This window comes from Mytilus trossulus, unplaced genomic scaffold (genome assembly GCF_036588685.1).
Source record: "Mytilus trossulus isolate FHL-02 unplaced genomic scaffold, PNRI_Mtr1.1.1.hap1 h1tg000122l__unscaffolded, whole genome shotgun sequence".
Classification (NCBI taxonomy): Eukaryota; Metazoa; Mollusca; class Bivalvia; order Mytilida; family Mytilidae; genus Mytilus; species Mytilus trossulus.
The window spans coordinates 945,286-962,219 of record NW_026963298.1 but is presented as its reverse complement, the minus strand read 5'-3'; the positions used below and the strand labels follow the sequence as shown (position 1 = coordinate 962,219).

The 16,934-nt window shown below is 32.2% G+C and overlaps 1 protein-coding gene across 1 annotated transcript; it reads left to right on the top strand.

Annotated features, from left to right (window-relative positions):
* The first annotated feature begins 2,635 nt into the window (after positions 1-2,635).
* LOC134700121 (uncharacterized) lies at positions 2,636-16,286 on the top strand. Its single transcript, XM_063561492.1, has 6 exons — positions 2,636-2,732; positions 10,253-10,721; positions 11,283-11,423; positions 12,841-13,019; positions 13,904-13,985; positions 15,875-16,286. Exons 2-6 carry the CDS (start codon positions 10,286-10,288, stop codon positions 16,063-16,065), a joined length of 1,029 nt encoding a protein of 342 aa, XP_063417562.1. The 5' UTR covers positions 2,636-2,732; positions 10,253-10,285; the 3' UTR covers positions 16,066-16,286.
* Positions 16,287-16,934: the final 648 nt, after the last annotated feature.

Sequence of the window (16,934 nt, the reverse complement as noted above, 5' to 3'; positions counted from 1 at the left end):
AACCAATAATCATTGATTTACACTTTTTGGCATTTAATTTCATACAATTTTGCAAACACCAGTTTTCAATAACATGAATATCATTTTGAAGGTTAGAAGCTATCTGAATTACATCATTACCTCTACAATGTAATGTAGAATCATCTGCATATAAATCTATTAATGAATGTTCTATATTAAGTGGTAAATCATTGATATATAAAATAAATAACAGAGGGCCCAGGATAGAACCTTGTGGTACACCAGTTTTTATGCATTTAGTATTAGACATGACGTTATTGACCTTAACTTGTTGACTTCGTTCAAACAAGTATGACTTAAACCAGTCTAGTGTACTATTTGAAACATTATAATATTCAAGTTTTTTCAATAAAATTATATGATTAACCAGATCAAAAGCTTTCTTTAAATCTAAAAATATAACTCCGTTTATCTCTCCATTATCTATATTTGCTAACCATTCATCTACTAATTTAGTAAGTGCAGTAGTACACGAATGCTTAGGTCTGAAACCTGACTGTGTAGTATTAAGAAGGTCATTGCTATTTAAAAATATATACAAACTATTAGCTATATGTCGTTCTATGATTTTAGAGAGACAAGGCAAAACTGCTATTGGTCTATAATTATCAGGATTACAGGCATCGCCACTTTTAAAAATTGGGCATACTCTTGCAGTTTTAAAAATACTTGGAAATTTACCACATTTGATACTTAGATTAAATATATATGTCAAAGCTGGTGCTATGACATCGCTGCACATACTCAAAATATTTGGTCCGACATCATCTAAACCAGTTGCTTTCGACTTGTCAAGTTTTTTTAAATACATATTTACATCTAAAATACTCATTTCTGGTATAATGAATTTTTCACTACCCCTTTGTAACTTTGATTTTACAAATTTATTGAGTGCATCAAAATTGGCACCATCATCACTATTACATAATTTGTTATCAACTAAACCTTCAGCAATATTTGTGAAATGCAAATTAAATGTATTTGCTATATCAACATCATTTTGAATTACATTATTTTTATATTCTAAATGCGTGATATTATTATGTAACGATGAGGTCTGTTAGTATATTTTTACTGTTGTTGTTTAATATAAAGTTCTTGTATAAATTGAATTAGTTGTGATTCAACTGATCTCGATTTTCGGAAACCATGTTGGAGGTTGTAGAGTATGATTGTTATTTGCCTCCATATAGTCCATGATGTTACTTGTCACAATATACTCCATCAATTTACAACAAATACAAGTGAGTTAAATTGGTCTATAGTTTTCAGCCTTGTATCGTTCGCCCTTTTTAAATGCTGGTGCAACAATTGCATATTTCCAGTCTTTTAGTGTTTTCCCGATTCCAGAGATTTGGTAAATATGGTGGTACACAGGCAAAATTTGCCCACATGAATTTCACATGAATCTCACATAAAATTCACATGAGCAATTTCATGTGAGATTTACCCCAATCGAGCTTATACATGAAACTCACGTGAACATTTTCATGTGAATTGAGTTTCACGTGAATCTGATTTGAAATTTGTCACATGAATTTCACGTGAAATTTACAACAAAAATTTATATTTTTCATGATTTTAATTAAATTTGAAAATTTAGTTATTATTCAAAATACTGTATTTTAAAAATTCATGTGAATTTCACAGGATTTTTTTTTTATACCTGATTTTCATGTGAAATTCACATGAGTTTCACATTAGATTCACATATGAATCTCACAAAAACGTGCAATTTGTGCTTTTAGTTCTTTTAATACATGTCCACTGATGTTATCTGGACCACTTGCTTTGTGTATTTAGTTAATGTAACAATTTTTCGACACCTGGTGTTATGATTTTTATTTCTGGCATTTTTGTGTATGGGCTTGGACCCTTATCAGGAATATCAGTTGGCGGTTCGTTAGTAAATACTGACTGAAATTGTTGATTAACAATGCCTGCTTTTTCAGTAGTGTCTGAATGTTACAAGTATACCTTCTTTTTTCTAAAGGCGCAATTCCTATATTATCATTTCTAGTGCTTTTGATACTCTGAAATAGCTATTTTTGGTTTTGTGTTTGTGGAATGATGTTGGTCCGGTTCATTGATTGGTAAATCACAAATAATTTGTTCTATGTAGTTCCAGTATGCCTTCCTTTGTTCTTTTTGGAATGTTTGTTTTAGTTTCTTGTATTTAGAAGGATGTCTATTTCTGTTTTTACAACACTTACTTTTCTTGTTAATGAGTTTGCTATACAATAATAGCCATTACATGAATGTTAGATATTTGCATTTTATGTTTTGCTTATTAATTGCTGTGCTCAGCTTGACTACCATTATTTATTCTTTGCAAGCCATGATAATGTGTTGTATGTGTTTATGTCTTGTGTTTATCATACATAAGAATATAAGATAAGATATAAATGTATGTCGGATAAAACTCTACAGAGCGTATGTTGTACTGTTATATGTATAACAGACTTTAAATAATCGTTTTTGCTTTATCTATGCCTAAGGCTTAAACAAGAATAGACAATTTTTTTTTAAGTGGTGCGAGTTGTGAAAAAGTATGACTCTTTGGTGTGGGGCGATTTGACATTGGGGGCGAGTTGTAATACATTCTTTGAAGACATTTAACTGATTACGCTCCCCTAGACAATAACATACCCTACATAAACTTTCTTCACGAGGTTTCTGATTTCACTGCTTCTGGATTTTCATGATTTCATGTATGTCTTCTTGAAATTGTGTTATTACTGCAAATAACCATCTTCTTATTGATGCACATTTGTAGCTTGCTATTTGTGTCCTTCTAAAAAATATCCTACAAATCTTTTGCTAATTTTGGCGAATCCGGGTCCGTTCGCCCTGATTCGCGTTCGCCATACTACCTGTTCGCCCTGATACCTGTTCGCCCAGGGTCCATTCGCCCAGATTTTTTATTTTTTTCTTTTTGTTGTCCAGTCGCATAAATTTTAGTATTTGAACAAAATATGTTAAAGTTTGTAAAAAAAAATGACAAAATATTTATATTACCGTAATAATTTTGTCATTTTCCCTTTGATTTACCGAGTAAAATACTGGTATACTCTCTCTTTATTGATATTTGTTAACAAATTGTATACGGTCAATCATCAATGTATGCAGTATGAGACTAGTCTCCGAGTATAATAATAAATGAACTTGTAAATCCGTTTCATGTGAATATTTTATCAAAACAAAACGTTTGATTTTTATTAATAATCCACCAAAAGACAAGTATCACAATAATCAGTGATCTGAATTATTTTGTCATTGGACAATTAAAGATCATAAACAAGCCATAAACTTTTCAATATTTCCCTGTTTCCATAAATTTCAAGAATATATATACTATAGAAATATCTGAATAAGTTTATTCAAATCAAATGCCCTGAAAATAAATATTTTTTAGTAGGGCGAACGTACTCTGGGCGAACGAACTCAGGGCGAACGTACCTAGGGCGAACATGTTATTAGGGCGAACGTTCCCGATACCAATTTTGGTCTTCAGCTGTTGTTCAAAGCTAAAAACAAAGGCTCCATCTGGTCATTTTTTGCTTAATCCAAGTTTAAACTAATATAATAATCGATTTTATCCCAGCATTAAGATATAAAGGAATCCCTTTTCAGAGGCGTCCTCATTATGACGTTAATACACCTAATCGCTATTTATTCCATTCCGGATAAGTTATAAAATTACACAACTTTTTAATCCAGTTTAAGCTATCGGGGACCCTGTTTAAATAATTCACCATGCATGATACTTTTTAATGATACTTTTTAATGAGACCTGTTTAAACTACCGTAAACATGGTAAATACTTAAGACAAAAATATTTTTTTACTTCAATTTTAATTTCGAAAAAAGTGGATCATACTATATCAAAGTTTCTTGATGATCACTTTCTCAAGTTTTTTCTCCCTCAGCTCACTACTGATGACCTCCATTTTTCAGTTGGTGATCTATACAGGAAGTTGTATAAATGACTGTTTTTCCAGGAATGGACTAAATAGCGATGAGGTGTATTGGAAGGCTATTATATATTTTCTTTGTGACGCCTTTATACATCAGCAGGAAGGCTTCAAATTAAAAATTTAAAATAGCCTTCCAAGACGTCATAATTATTTGGACTACTATGATATAGAGATCAATCTAGTGATATATCTGTGGTTTGTCTGTATCTGCTGAGTGTCTCAGTGGTTCTCTCTTAGTATTTCGTCTTCCTCCACCATAATAACAGACTTCCCAGTGTCCTAGCATTCCCTTTGTGTTGGGGTGGGGATTGTCCTATAAATATTGTTGTAAATATATATGTCACTGACACATCTCCATTAATCCTGAAAGGGAGTGTACACAGATTCAGCTGTACCCTGGCAGCTCTCGAGGGGTGCTCAGAATAATGGAGGAATCTACTAGCACATACATAGAGGCGGATTTAGAGGGGACCCAGGTCCCCAAATTGGCCCAACTCCCTTTTCTGTGAAAAATTTGGTTGATAATCAGTCAGGGGACTTACCTAAATTAAATGAGTGATTTTCTAAATCACTGATTCAAGTAACATTATTTCCACGAAGGTTGGAAGTCGAGTTGTCTTTCTTTAATAATCACCAATTTAAGTAGTACAAATTAATTACTAGAAGAAGTGATGTAATTTTATTGTAGCTTTAAATATAGAATACTAATGATCCTGGGACTAATTATGTTTCTAAAATTATCAGAACCAACATCTGTGTTGATAGGATGACAAGGTCATTTTAGGTGATGACCATGTCCGTACGGTGACCTATAGTTGTTAATGTCTGTGTTATTTTGATCTTTTGTGGATAGTTGTCTCATTGGCAATCATACTACATCTTCTTTTTTATATTGTACTGAATCTAGGATAATGGCATAAAAATCACTTGTTTAAGTATCATACCTCAATTTCCTTCTTCTAGTATTTTCCCTTGTACAATGTAGTAGCAGCTGGTACCTGCTCCTTTGATTTTAATACTTAGTAAATGTAGTTGAAATATTTATATCAGACATTTTGTCAGATATCTTGAAAGGCTATTTTAATTATTTTGCTTTGACACACATTTCTCAGACCCTATAAAAATGAAGATGTGGTATGATTGCCAATGAGACAAATATCCAGAAAATATAAAAATGACACAAATTTTAACAACTATAGGTAACCGTACGGCCTTCAACAATGAGTAAAACCCATACCGCATAGTCAGCTATAAAAGGCCCCGATAAGACAATGTTAATAGTTATCAAAAGTACCAGGATTATAATTTTATACGCCAGACGTGCGTTTCGTCTACATAAGACTCATCAGTGACGCTCAGATCAAAATAGTTAAAAAGCCAAACAAATACAAAAGTTAAAAAGCCAAAAAATTCAAACGAGAAAACTAACGGCCTTATTTATGTAAAAAAAATGAACGAAAAACAAATATGTAACACATAAACAAACGACAACCACTGAATTACAGGCTCCTGACTTGGGACAGGCACATACATAAATAATGTGGCGGGGTTAAGGTAGCAATACACAGTTAGGAAAAAAACTTAAAATTGACACTCATAATTTTTAAACACCCCCTTTCCCCTCCTGTCTAACAAAGAAGGCTTTATATGTGTGTTATGCATGTATATACTTGTAGAAAGAGAATCTTCCATAGATTTGATTTCTAATGGTCATAAGGGTGAAATATAATCCCTTTTGGGTGTAACCATGGCAACAATCTGCATTTCTTAGATACAAAATACAGCAAAAAAGGGGGGTGAACATGTCACAAAAGTCTCCAAAATTTGGTCTAAAGGAAAATTTCAATGAATTACAGTGATACATTTCCTGAATCAATAGGTTTATATCTATCAAGTGGTCCAAAAAAAATCATATGTCTTCCTGCTCGTTTTTCCATAAAATTGAATTGAAAAGATCGAGCGCAAAATCTTTGTTGATAAACACTACAATAATTTATGGACCTATGAACGGTACGGATAGGAAAATACGGACTGTCAATCATTGAAATGGCCTATAAAACATGTTAAAATCAATCTAAATGTTCATATAAACCCACTAAGAAGGCTATATTATTCTTCAATTACCTAAAAATCAATTTTATTGTACAAAAACTTTAATATTTAAAAAATTCACAGGGGCCATAATGCGAAACTAAACTTCTAACTGTGTATTGCTACCTTAAGGATTAACATTTTTTTTCCCAATTCCACTTTAAATGGATTTCTGTTTTCTACTAGTTAAAACGAGCATTTTCGCCTGCTAGTTTTGAAAATCGGTTCAGAAATAAATATTTTATGAAGGTTAGCAGTTGACACTGAAATGCAACAAAAAAGTGATTTTATGAAACATGCCATGTCAAAGTGCATTTTCTCCTTTTTTAGTCAATTTTCTAAAACTATACCTTCTAAGCCTGTCTTTCCTTGTTTAAAAACCTAAATTAACCTTAACAGTAGACAACTTTTACAAGTTAAAGCTATTTTAAAGCTCTAGATTGTCAATTTTGTTGTGTATTACCATACCAAGGCCTTGGTTAAAATTTAGTCAATACTGAATTTATTTATAACAGCGGGGAAAAAATTGGGCTTAATTCATGCTAAATTGTGACTTTATACTTGCTAAAATAATAAATTTGATTTAGTCGCATGAAAAAATATAAAGCGTTCCCTTCTAAGGTTTCTTCATAACGCGCAATCTTCTTTTCCAAGGGGTAGCCAATAAAGTATCAATTAATAACGGAACCAAGTCTATGTGTCAAAATGTCTATATTGGTTGCTAAGGACAATAAACAACAAAACTAACATACATTGTCATACTAAAGGTTGTTTCTTCCTTAGAATTGTATCTATAACCTAAATATCAATAGTTTTGTGGTATGTTTGTCTGAAAAAAAGGCAATTATTTGCTTTGTCAAATGCCATAAGGTAGCAATACACAGTTAGGAAAAAAACTTAAAATTGACACTCATAATTTTTAAACACCCCCTTTCCCCTCCTGTCTAACAAAGAAGGCTTTATATGTGTGTTATGCATGTATATACTTGTAGAAAGAGAATCTTCCATAGATTTGATTTCTAATGGTCATAAGGGTGAAATATAATCCCTTTTGGGTGTAACCATGGCAACAATCTGCATTTCTTAGATACAAAATACAGCAAAAAAGGGGGGTGAACATGTCACAAAAGTCTCCAAAATTTGGTCTAAAGGAAAATTTCAATGAATTACAGTGATACATTTCCTGAATCAATAGGTTTATATCTATCAAGTGGTCCAAAAAAAATCATATGTCTTCCTGCTCGTTTTTCCATAAAATTGAATTGAAAAGATCGAGCGCAAAATCTTTGTTGATAAACACTACAATAATTTATGGACCTATGAACGGTACGGATAGGAAAATACGGACTGTCAATCATTGAAATGGCCTATAAAACATGTTAAAATCAATCTAAATGTTCATATAAACCCACTAAGAAGGCTATATTATTCTTCAATTACCTAAAAATCAATTTTATTGTACAAAAACTTTAATATTTAAAAAATTCACAGGGGCCATAATGCGAAACTAAACTTCTAACTGTGTATTGCTACCTAAACATCTTAATGGGATCCCAACCCTCCCCCTAACCTGGGACAGCGGTTTAACAGTACAACATAAGAACGAACTATAAAAATCAGTTGAAAAAGGCTTAACTCATCAGGTGGACAAAAATACAAGTTGACGTTGCCGGGTACTTATACATCCCGACACAAAAAGACACAATGAACAGATCTGAGAGTACTCGCAAATATTTGACAGCTAGTTCAAAGCCACTAACAACTAATAAAGAAATCATGCATCTAAGACTAAACTATCAGAATAATAATGATATCTTAAAAGGCAAACTTTGTACTCAGCAAGGCGTCAAAATAAATAAGTAATTAGCCTTTCAAGACGTCATTATTATCTAAGACTAAATTAGTTATTAAGGTAATAGAGTGCCCAGGGTGCTCATTTTCGCCACATCTTTTCATGTTTTCTACAGTTTATGTTCAGATCTAAATGTTTTTGAAGTATACTGATATTTCTATAAAAAGATAACTTCAAATGCAAAATATTCTTCAGCTTGAAAAAGTGTTTGTTTGAATATAATCATCTGAAAAGTTAGATTAAAAGGGGTTCGAAATTTCAGGATTTTTTGTCAATATTCACCGTTTTTACACATCTACAGTGTATTTAAAACCAAATAACCACAGCTTTAAACAACATTGATCAAATCAATTTCATTATAGATGAAGAGCAGATATTTTTAAGGTGTTAAGAACTGAAATTTAGGGCATTCTGTCAAAGAATTACTTAGAAAATTTCTTTGAATTCATGTTTTTTCTTCAGGAAATTGGCAGAAAATTGTTGTCCGTTTTTTTGGTCGTTTACAGTAGGTGCCGCAATTTTGTCTCAGTTTTAAAAAATAGTCATATTTGTTATATAATATCATTTACCCGAATATATATGTCTTCCATTTCAGCCATCCTTTGAAGTTTTTACACCTTAAAATCATAAAACAGTGAGATTGTGTCCCCGGCGAATATGGTCGCCCAACTCTATATTGAGCTACTGCGCAAAGTTTTAAGAATTCCCAAGTGCCCACTTAAGATAAAATATTTATGATATAATTAACTGATAACATACATATGTTATTACAGATTACAGTAGACAACTCATGAAAGTGTCTGTTATACCACATGCATGTTATTTTTCTCTGATAACTTATATTTAAGTTAGACCCTTGACTGTCAAATGACTGTATATAGAAATACTTAAAAAAAAACCACAATAACCATGATAACATTATCATTTAACTTCCATAAATACAGCAATATAGCCTTTTTGTGCTAATGCAGTGTAAAACAATCAACATCAATCAATCCATAAATACAAAGAATAACAACATTAACACATGCTGAGATCAAAGAAGCCAATTGCAAGCTGTCAATAAATTTCCTTTTCATTTTAAGGTTAGTGTCAGATTAACTCTCATAACACAACATGTCTTATGGCATTATGTTCATCTGATATTTAAAAAAGATATGATTTTTAGTTCAAAATTTCAAATATATATTTTTTATGTATTTTTTTTTTTATAAAATCTTGCATAATTAATCAAAATACTATGTTGCAATGATAAATTGAAGGTGAGCTTTAGGAAAATTTAACATGTTCAAGTACAAAATAAAAGATGAATTTTGGTCTGTGTTATAGGGTTCTTATAAAAACACAATTTTCAAACAGTTCCAGACTTTTGATTGAGATTTAATTTTAAGCCAAAATAGGATAACAGACATATTGATATTCATTTGCATAATATTGATTTCTAGCGACGGAGCCCCATATATATGAACATGTGATGAACTAAAATTAAAAAAGATATAAGAGGCTCCTACTCTTTGGTTGGCTTGTTGTCACTTTGATACATTCATGAAATTCCAAATTCCTATTTAATTTTTATTGTGAAAACTCTGGTCTCTTTAAACTTTGGTGACCATGGTGCCTGATTTATATCTATCAAGATAACCTCTCTCTAGCAATGTTTTTCATATATTTCAGATATATGAAAATGAGCTAATGATTAGGATATAACTGTATTGTATTTTAAGCTCTGACGGCATCAATTGGGGATTTGATGGTCGCAAATTAAGTTTGACTGGCGACACGTTAGCGGAGACAGTAAACGGGTATTTGCGACCATCAAATCCCAAATTGATGCCGTCGGAGCTTAAAATACAATATTGTTATTTCCATTCTTATGAAACTGACAGAAAACAATGTTAAAACATGTATTTAAAATCTGTCATATGTCGTCTACGCTTGCGCGTACGTCCCATAACATTAATTGTCAATTGATGCCATGTAAGAGATTGACGTTATCCAATCAAAATGAACGTTACGAACGTTGTTGCATTAGAATGAGAATTTGAAGTTATGAAACTTTATTCTTTGAAAACAAGACAGACGTATCATGTGCTCACATTGCAGCTGTTTATTCAATATCACATTCCTATCAACCTGAGACATGTCAGACAACAATATAATGCTGAAGGATCATATTGGTTTAGAGTTGATATGGTGTGTGATATTTGAAAAAGACGTTTCATATAAACTTTATATATATGTATTATGTATGTATCATGTGTTTTTATGCGACGTGACGTCATCCAGATTGATGGTGTTATTATCATTGTAGGAAACTTTTCATGTAAACAAATGGTAAAGAAGAATGGATAAAGTGCTGATTTCATCTTGTAACAGCTACTGTAGATACATGTATTTCAGGAAACTATTTAAGCCTTTGAGACAGAATAAATACTTCCTGTCTTCCTTGACATGTCAGAGAAATATTTACAGTTCTTCCCAGTCGTGTAAAAATAGTTCGCTAAATGGAGAATGGACCTCAAAACTGTTAAATTGTCGTAGAAGAAACAATTCATTTTCTGTTCAAATGTGCAATTTTCATGGGAGCAATCACTACAGTTCAAGAAGGAAAATGGATAAAACATCATCAAGTGAGGATGAAAGAGTTCTTGAAAACTGGAATTGGAACATTAACTCTGATCCTGGTCTTGGGACTTTATATGATGAAATGAAAAAAGAGTTGTCAACTATTGATTCTAAAACTGAGAAGGAGTCACAAGAAAAAGATTACAGTATTTCAGGTGAACAACAAATCATATACAGTGAAACCTGTTTAAACCAAACCTCTTCGGGACTTAATATTATGTTCGGTTTTGGCTGATGTTTGGTTTTATTAGGTTCACAACGTATATAATTTGATATGACAGTGCTTTAGAAAAAAATTTGGTTTATACAGGTGTTCGGTTTAAGCAGGATTCGGTTCAGCCAGGTTTCACTGTATATATAAATAAGGAAATGTAGTATGCTTTCCCACAAGACAACTCTCCTCCAGACACCAAACAATATATTTTATAACATCATTTATTTCATTTTCAATAAGACACATTGCATAATCAACCATCAACTGATTCATTATAAACATTAAAAGATGTGGTATATAAACTCATCATAGATACCAGGATTAAATTTTATATATACCAGGATATAATATTGTAAATGAGACAAATCTCCAAAACAATGAGCAAAGACCATACCACATAAACAGCTAATATACATTCAAGTCACTCAAGCAGAGCTCTTGGAGTACTATTGAACATGTTGAAAGAAGCTATACAACATGTAAGATATTTTTTATTTTCTAGTAACTCTGACAGACGAGAGGATAGAAGAATTGACCAAGTCTTTTAATCAGACCAGTATAGCGGCTGTAGAAGTGGAAGATTTATCTCTAGAGGAAGTGGACGATGTCCAGCCAGAGTGGGTTCCTCCTGTTGAATTGAAAAGTAAGTAAAAAAAGGCAACAGTAGTATACCGCTGTTCAAAACTCGTAAATCTATGGACAAAAAACAAAATTGGGGTAACAAACTGACTCTGAGGGAAACAAATTAAATTTAAGAGGGGAACAACGACATAACACTAAAATATAACACACACAGAAACGGACCAAGCATTAGACAAAATTCGATGAGAATAACAAATATAACATCAAAACCAAATACCTGAATTTGGGATAGATAAGTACCGTGACATGTTTTATAGTAATGTGAATTCACACTCAAATATTAGAGAAAACAAACGACACAACGTTAAAATGTTACACTCACAGAAATGAAGTATGATATAAAAATGACCATTTTCCTGACTTGGTACAGGACATTTTTAAAGATAAAAAGGAATGTACCTTGCATGCCTGAAATCTTGTAAAATTATTATATCAGGGCTTAGTTGAAGGTGTTAATTAGTCCATTCCTTTATTTTAATCTAGATTCTAATATGACAACCTATTATCGTCAACCAGTATAATTACAATATATCTACCTTTAGCGCAAACGCAGTAATACACAAAAAACGGCTGTTTCATGTTACAACCAACATGTTTATACTCATGGTTAAAGAAATCAAATCTACCTCTGCCAATAATTATTTCTTAATTCTTATGCTCAGTGTAAAATATGGACAAATTTAATGCTGACCCATGTTAAAATGAAAATAGAGCATGGACATGAAGGGAATTTTTCTTAATTTTATTTTTGTTTGGTAAAGGGAATAGGGCTTCAAAAAATACTGGAGCCAGCTGGATATTTTTTTCTTATCCTGATTTTAATCTATTTATAAAGGTTAGACTAGATAACAAAAGGTTATAGTTTGTAACAATTGAGCATCTGTTTAACTTTTTGCAAAATTTATTTTTGTCTTGAAGTTTACAAAAAAAGCCACAATTGTCATGATTGTACTTTTCATATCAAACATTTGCGCTCAAACAAAATACAATGAATACATGTACATTAAATTAAGAATGGAGATGTGGAATGTGTTGAAGACACAACAACGCGGCCAAAGGGTAAAAAGCAGCTGTAGTCCACCAATTGGTCTTCAACAGAGCGAGAAAATCCCTCACCCAAAAGTGTGCTTCAGCTAGCCCCTAAAAATGTGTACAATATAAAAGAGAAGATGTGGTATGATTGCCAATGAGACAACTATCCACAAAAGACCAAAATGACACAGACATTAAGAACTTTAGGTTACCGTACGGCCTTCAACAATGAGCAAAGTCCATACCGCATAGTCAGCTATAAAAGGCCCTGATAAGACAATGTAAAACAATTCAAACGAGTACAAGTTCAGTGATAATGGACGCCATACTAAATTTCAAAACATTTAAATGAAGTTAATTTACAGATCATGTTTTCTTCATTGTAGGAGGAAGACAGGGTGTGTTTGATTTAGAGGAGATTGTAACAGTGCTGAGGGCAGGGAATGCACGAGACATTTGTGTGATTAAGATGCCTGACACCCTACAATTATCAGATTATATGGTGATAGCCACGGGAATATCATTTAGACATTGTCGGTCAATGACTAAAGATATACAATTCATTGTAAGTTGTAGCCATAGGAATATCATTTAGACATTGTCGGTCAATGACAAAAGATATCCAATTTATTATAAATTGTAGCCACAGAAATATCAGTTAGATAGAATAGGTAATGTTTGTTGGACAGAAGCTTTTAAGCTATTTAATAATGATAAAAAAAAAAAGGCAGCTATCGAGATCTTGAAATTGTTTTTATGCCCAATTTATGGGAATGAGGTTTTCTGATCTGTGCGTGGGTCTGTTTCGTTCCTTTATCTATTCCTTCATCCGTTCATCTGTTTGTGCATCCGTTTGTCCTGCTTCAGGTAACTGGTTAAAAAAAAATTCAAGGTAGTTTTTGATGAAGTTGATGTCCAATCACCTTGACACTTAATAGACATGTTCCCTCTGATCTTTCTAATTATAAAGCCAAATTAGAGATTTTCCCCCATTTTCAAGGTCCACTGTACATAGAAATCGATAGTGTGGATGGGGCATCTGTTCACTGAGAAAACATTCTTACTGTGACCTATAGTTGTTAATGTCTGTGTCATTTTGGTCTTTTGTGGATAGTTGTCTCATTGGCAATCATACCACATCTTCTTTTTTATATATTGCTTCCATAATAATGCATTTATTATTGCGATTTTAATATTTTAGACTTATCCACCAAAGTTCAAATAAAGTCCTTTTATCCATATTATAATACATATATATGCCATATGTATTATAATATGGATAACAGGACTTTATTTGAAGTTTGTTGGATAAGTCTGAAATAAAATGGCAATAATAAATGCATGCAATAATTTCTGAATTCACAGTACTTCAAATAATAAAGCACTGATACTTGTTTGATATTTGCACAAATACATTTAACTTTATCCTTTGTTTTTCTTTTTTTTTAGCACAAGAGGAAAAAATCTAATAAAGATTCTATTTTGAAAGTTGAAGGTCTTGATTCAGAAAACTGGTTGGCTTTTGATTTAGGTATGTATTTGACTGATAATTCTGATTTTCCATTTTCTTGTCTGTACATGTCAGTTTAATGTTCTTATGCCGCGTTCACACAGACATTTAATTCCAATCGAATGCGAATCAAATTCGCTAATCGCGTCACACACTCTTCTTTTTTAATTCAAATTGATCAGAATTGGCTAATTTGAGTTATCTAATTTGCAATAGAAACACCCTTTTGTGAATACAAATTAAAATTTAACCTCGTTTGGACAGTAAAGTGAATTTGATGCGCATTGTAATTCAAATTAGAAATGACGTTACGATGTAAAATGTTTTGAATGCGAATTAAACTAATTGGAATTAGTTAATGTGAATGGAATTCGAATTATGTGTGAACTCAGCATCACATACATTATGCACATGTATAAAACTTAAAAATTATGGCAAGACTGGTATGATTGGATCTATTTACTACAAAATTTACACATATATTATGATTTGTGGATCGATGCAGACTTACTTTTGTTGTTCCAGAGTTATGGGTCATTTAACAGTCATATTTGACCCAATATTTATATGCCTTTAAGATGTACTTTTGTGAAGAAAAAAAATAAGACTTTAAAATGAATACTTTTATTTTAAGTTGGAAATTATGCTAAAAGTATTGAAAGGTTATAGAGTTCCTTTTAAAGATATTTGAGTTTTGAAAAATGGTGGGAATAGTTTCTTGTGTACAATTTGGAAATTAGTATGGCGTTCATTATCACTAAACTAGTATATATTTGTTTAGGGGCCAGCTGAAGGACGCCTCCGGGTGGGGGAATTTCTCGCTACATTGAAGACCTGTTGGTGACCTTCTGCTGTTGTTTTTTTCTACGGTCGGGTTGTTGTCTCTTTGACACATTCCCCATTTCCATTTTCAATTTTATTACTTGGACTTTCACCTTATATTTGCATTAGTATTTATTTGGGACTTAAATTAAAAGAAAAGAAATCAACAATAAGCTTAAATTTTGGTAAATGACCTTAAATGAGCTATTGAAGTCTTATATGAAAAGACAAATGGGTGTTACTGGATAAAATTATTTAACCCTGTATCATAGGGAAAAAACCCAAGGATTCTAAACATATAAGACAAATTCCTAAACATCATCTAAGTACATACTTAAGATATTCATGTACATGTTTTCAGGCATTAGTGACACATGTTGCATACTATTTCAAGTATTCTTGGAAAAGTTTTCTTCAAACTTTTTACAGTAACTGGAATTTTTTTTGAATTATCTCCCTTTCAATATTTTTTTTGGTACTATTTGCCTTGCAAGAGTTAAGGCTTTTTAAGGTAAACATTATCATTAAGTGGTATTGAAATAAAAATGATCGCTGTTCCCATTCAATTTGCCTTCAGAATTAGATGCATTCTGAGTAAAATTTTACAAGGATACTAAAAAAACATGGAGGCTGGCTTACAACTTGCAGACATTTAGAAATTCAAACAATGACATGAGATTGTTTTCACTTTAGTGTACACACTGTAAAATTACTTATGGTCTTTTATATTCTGTAAAGGCAAACTGTTAATCTTATTGTATTCATATTCAGTGTTAACTTTTATGAATTGACTTTTAGTGTTTACTTATTCAGGAATAGAATACCTAGTTAGCTGTATTTGGAAAAATATTTCAGAATTTTGATCCTCAGTGTTCTTCATCTTCATACTTTATTTAGCCTTTTTCTATATTTTCATAGGCAGGGGCATCAAGTCATTTTTAAAAGGGGGTTCCACACCCAGGATGAATAGGGAGTTCCATTTATATGTCCCCATTCAAATGCATTGATCTAAAAAAAAAAGTGGAGGGAGGGGCCAACCCCTGGATGATTTAAAGATGAGTTTAATAACAAATATGATTGTATTACAGGTAACATAATTCTGCATCTATTTACCCCAGAGACGAGAGAATTGTATGATTTAGAGAGTTTATGGACGGTGGGAGAGAAATATGATGACAAATGTCAGGAGATAGAAGATGAATTTGGTCTACAACAAACTGACCTTGATTGGCTCAAGCAACTGGACGTAGAAATGACACATGACAGAAAAACTTTTTAATACAACATACAGACCAGGATTGGCTCAAGCAACTGGACGTAGAAATGACACATGACAGACAAACTTCTTAATACAACATACAGACCAGGATTGGCTCTGGACTCAGATCTAGGTGACACTAGACAAAAAACTTCTTAATCATGTTAATCTACCAAACAGACTTGGATTTGCAAAATTTTATATCCTCAAGAAAATCTTAATATAAATTTGAAAAAACTGAGCCTTTTTGTTGATTTTATTCATTAATCTGACATCAAGCATTTTTGTAAACATGATTTTTTTGTCAAAAAGCGAGACAAAGGTATGCTGTTTCAGAGCGGCAGCGTTGTCAACAATGTATTAGTTTGTGATTAGGTCTTACTAATTTATCTTGAACCACTAGTGGTAGGTCAAAGATATTTGGTATGAAGTTGTATTAGTAGAGGCACATCTCATTAACATGGAGATTATTTGGCCCCGCCCCATCAGTCATGGTCTATTGACTTTGAAATTTTTGCTTAGTTTTCATGTATTAGTTTGTGGTTAGGTCAGTTTATGGGGAACCACTAGTGGTAAGTTAATGATAATTGGTATGCAGTTGCATGAGCAATATTGGCACATCTCATTTCCATGGAGATTATTTGATGCTGTCCCCTCAGTTATGTTTTATGGATTTTGAAATTTTGCTTAGTTTACATAAAATTGAGAATGGAAATGGGGAATGTGTCAAAGAGACAACAACCTTACCAAATAAAAAAAACAACAGCAGAAGGTCACCAACAGGTCTTCAATGTAGCAAGAAATTCCGGCACCTGGAGGCGTCCTTCAGCTGGCCTGGCCCCATGTATTAGTTTGTGTTTATGTTTATTTAAAGTAAACCACTTTCTTAG

Coding starts and splice junctions, on each gene's coding strand:
- LOC134700121 (XM_063561492.1), top strand. CDS start 10,286: ATGGATAAAGTGCTGATTTCATCTTGTAACAGCTACTGTAGATACATG. Junction 11,424..12,840: donor TCCTCCTGTTGAATTGAAAA/GTAAGTAAAAAA, acceptor TCTTCATTGTAG/GAGGAAGACAGGGTGTGTTT. Junction 13,986..15,874: donor CTGGTTGGCTTTTGATTTAG/GTATGTATTTGA, acceptor ATTGTATTACAG/GTAACATAATTCTGCATCTA.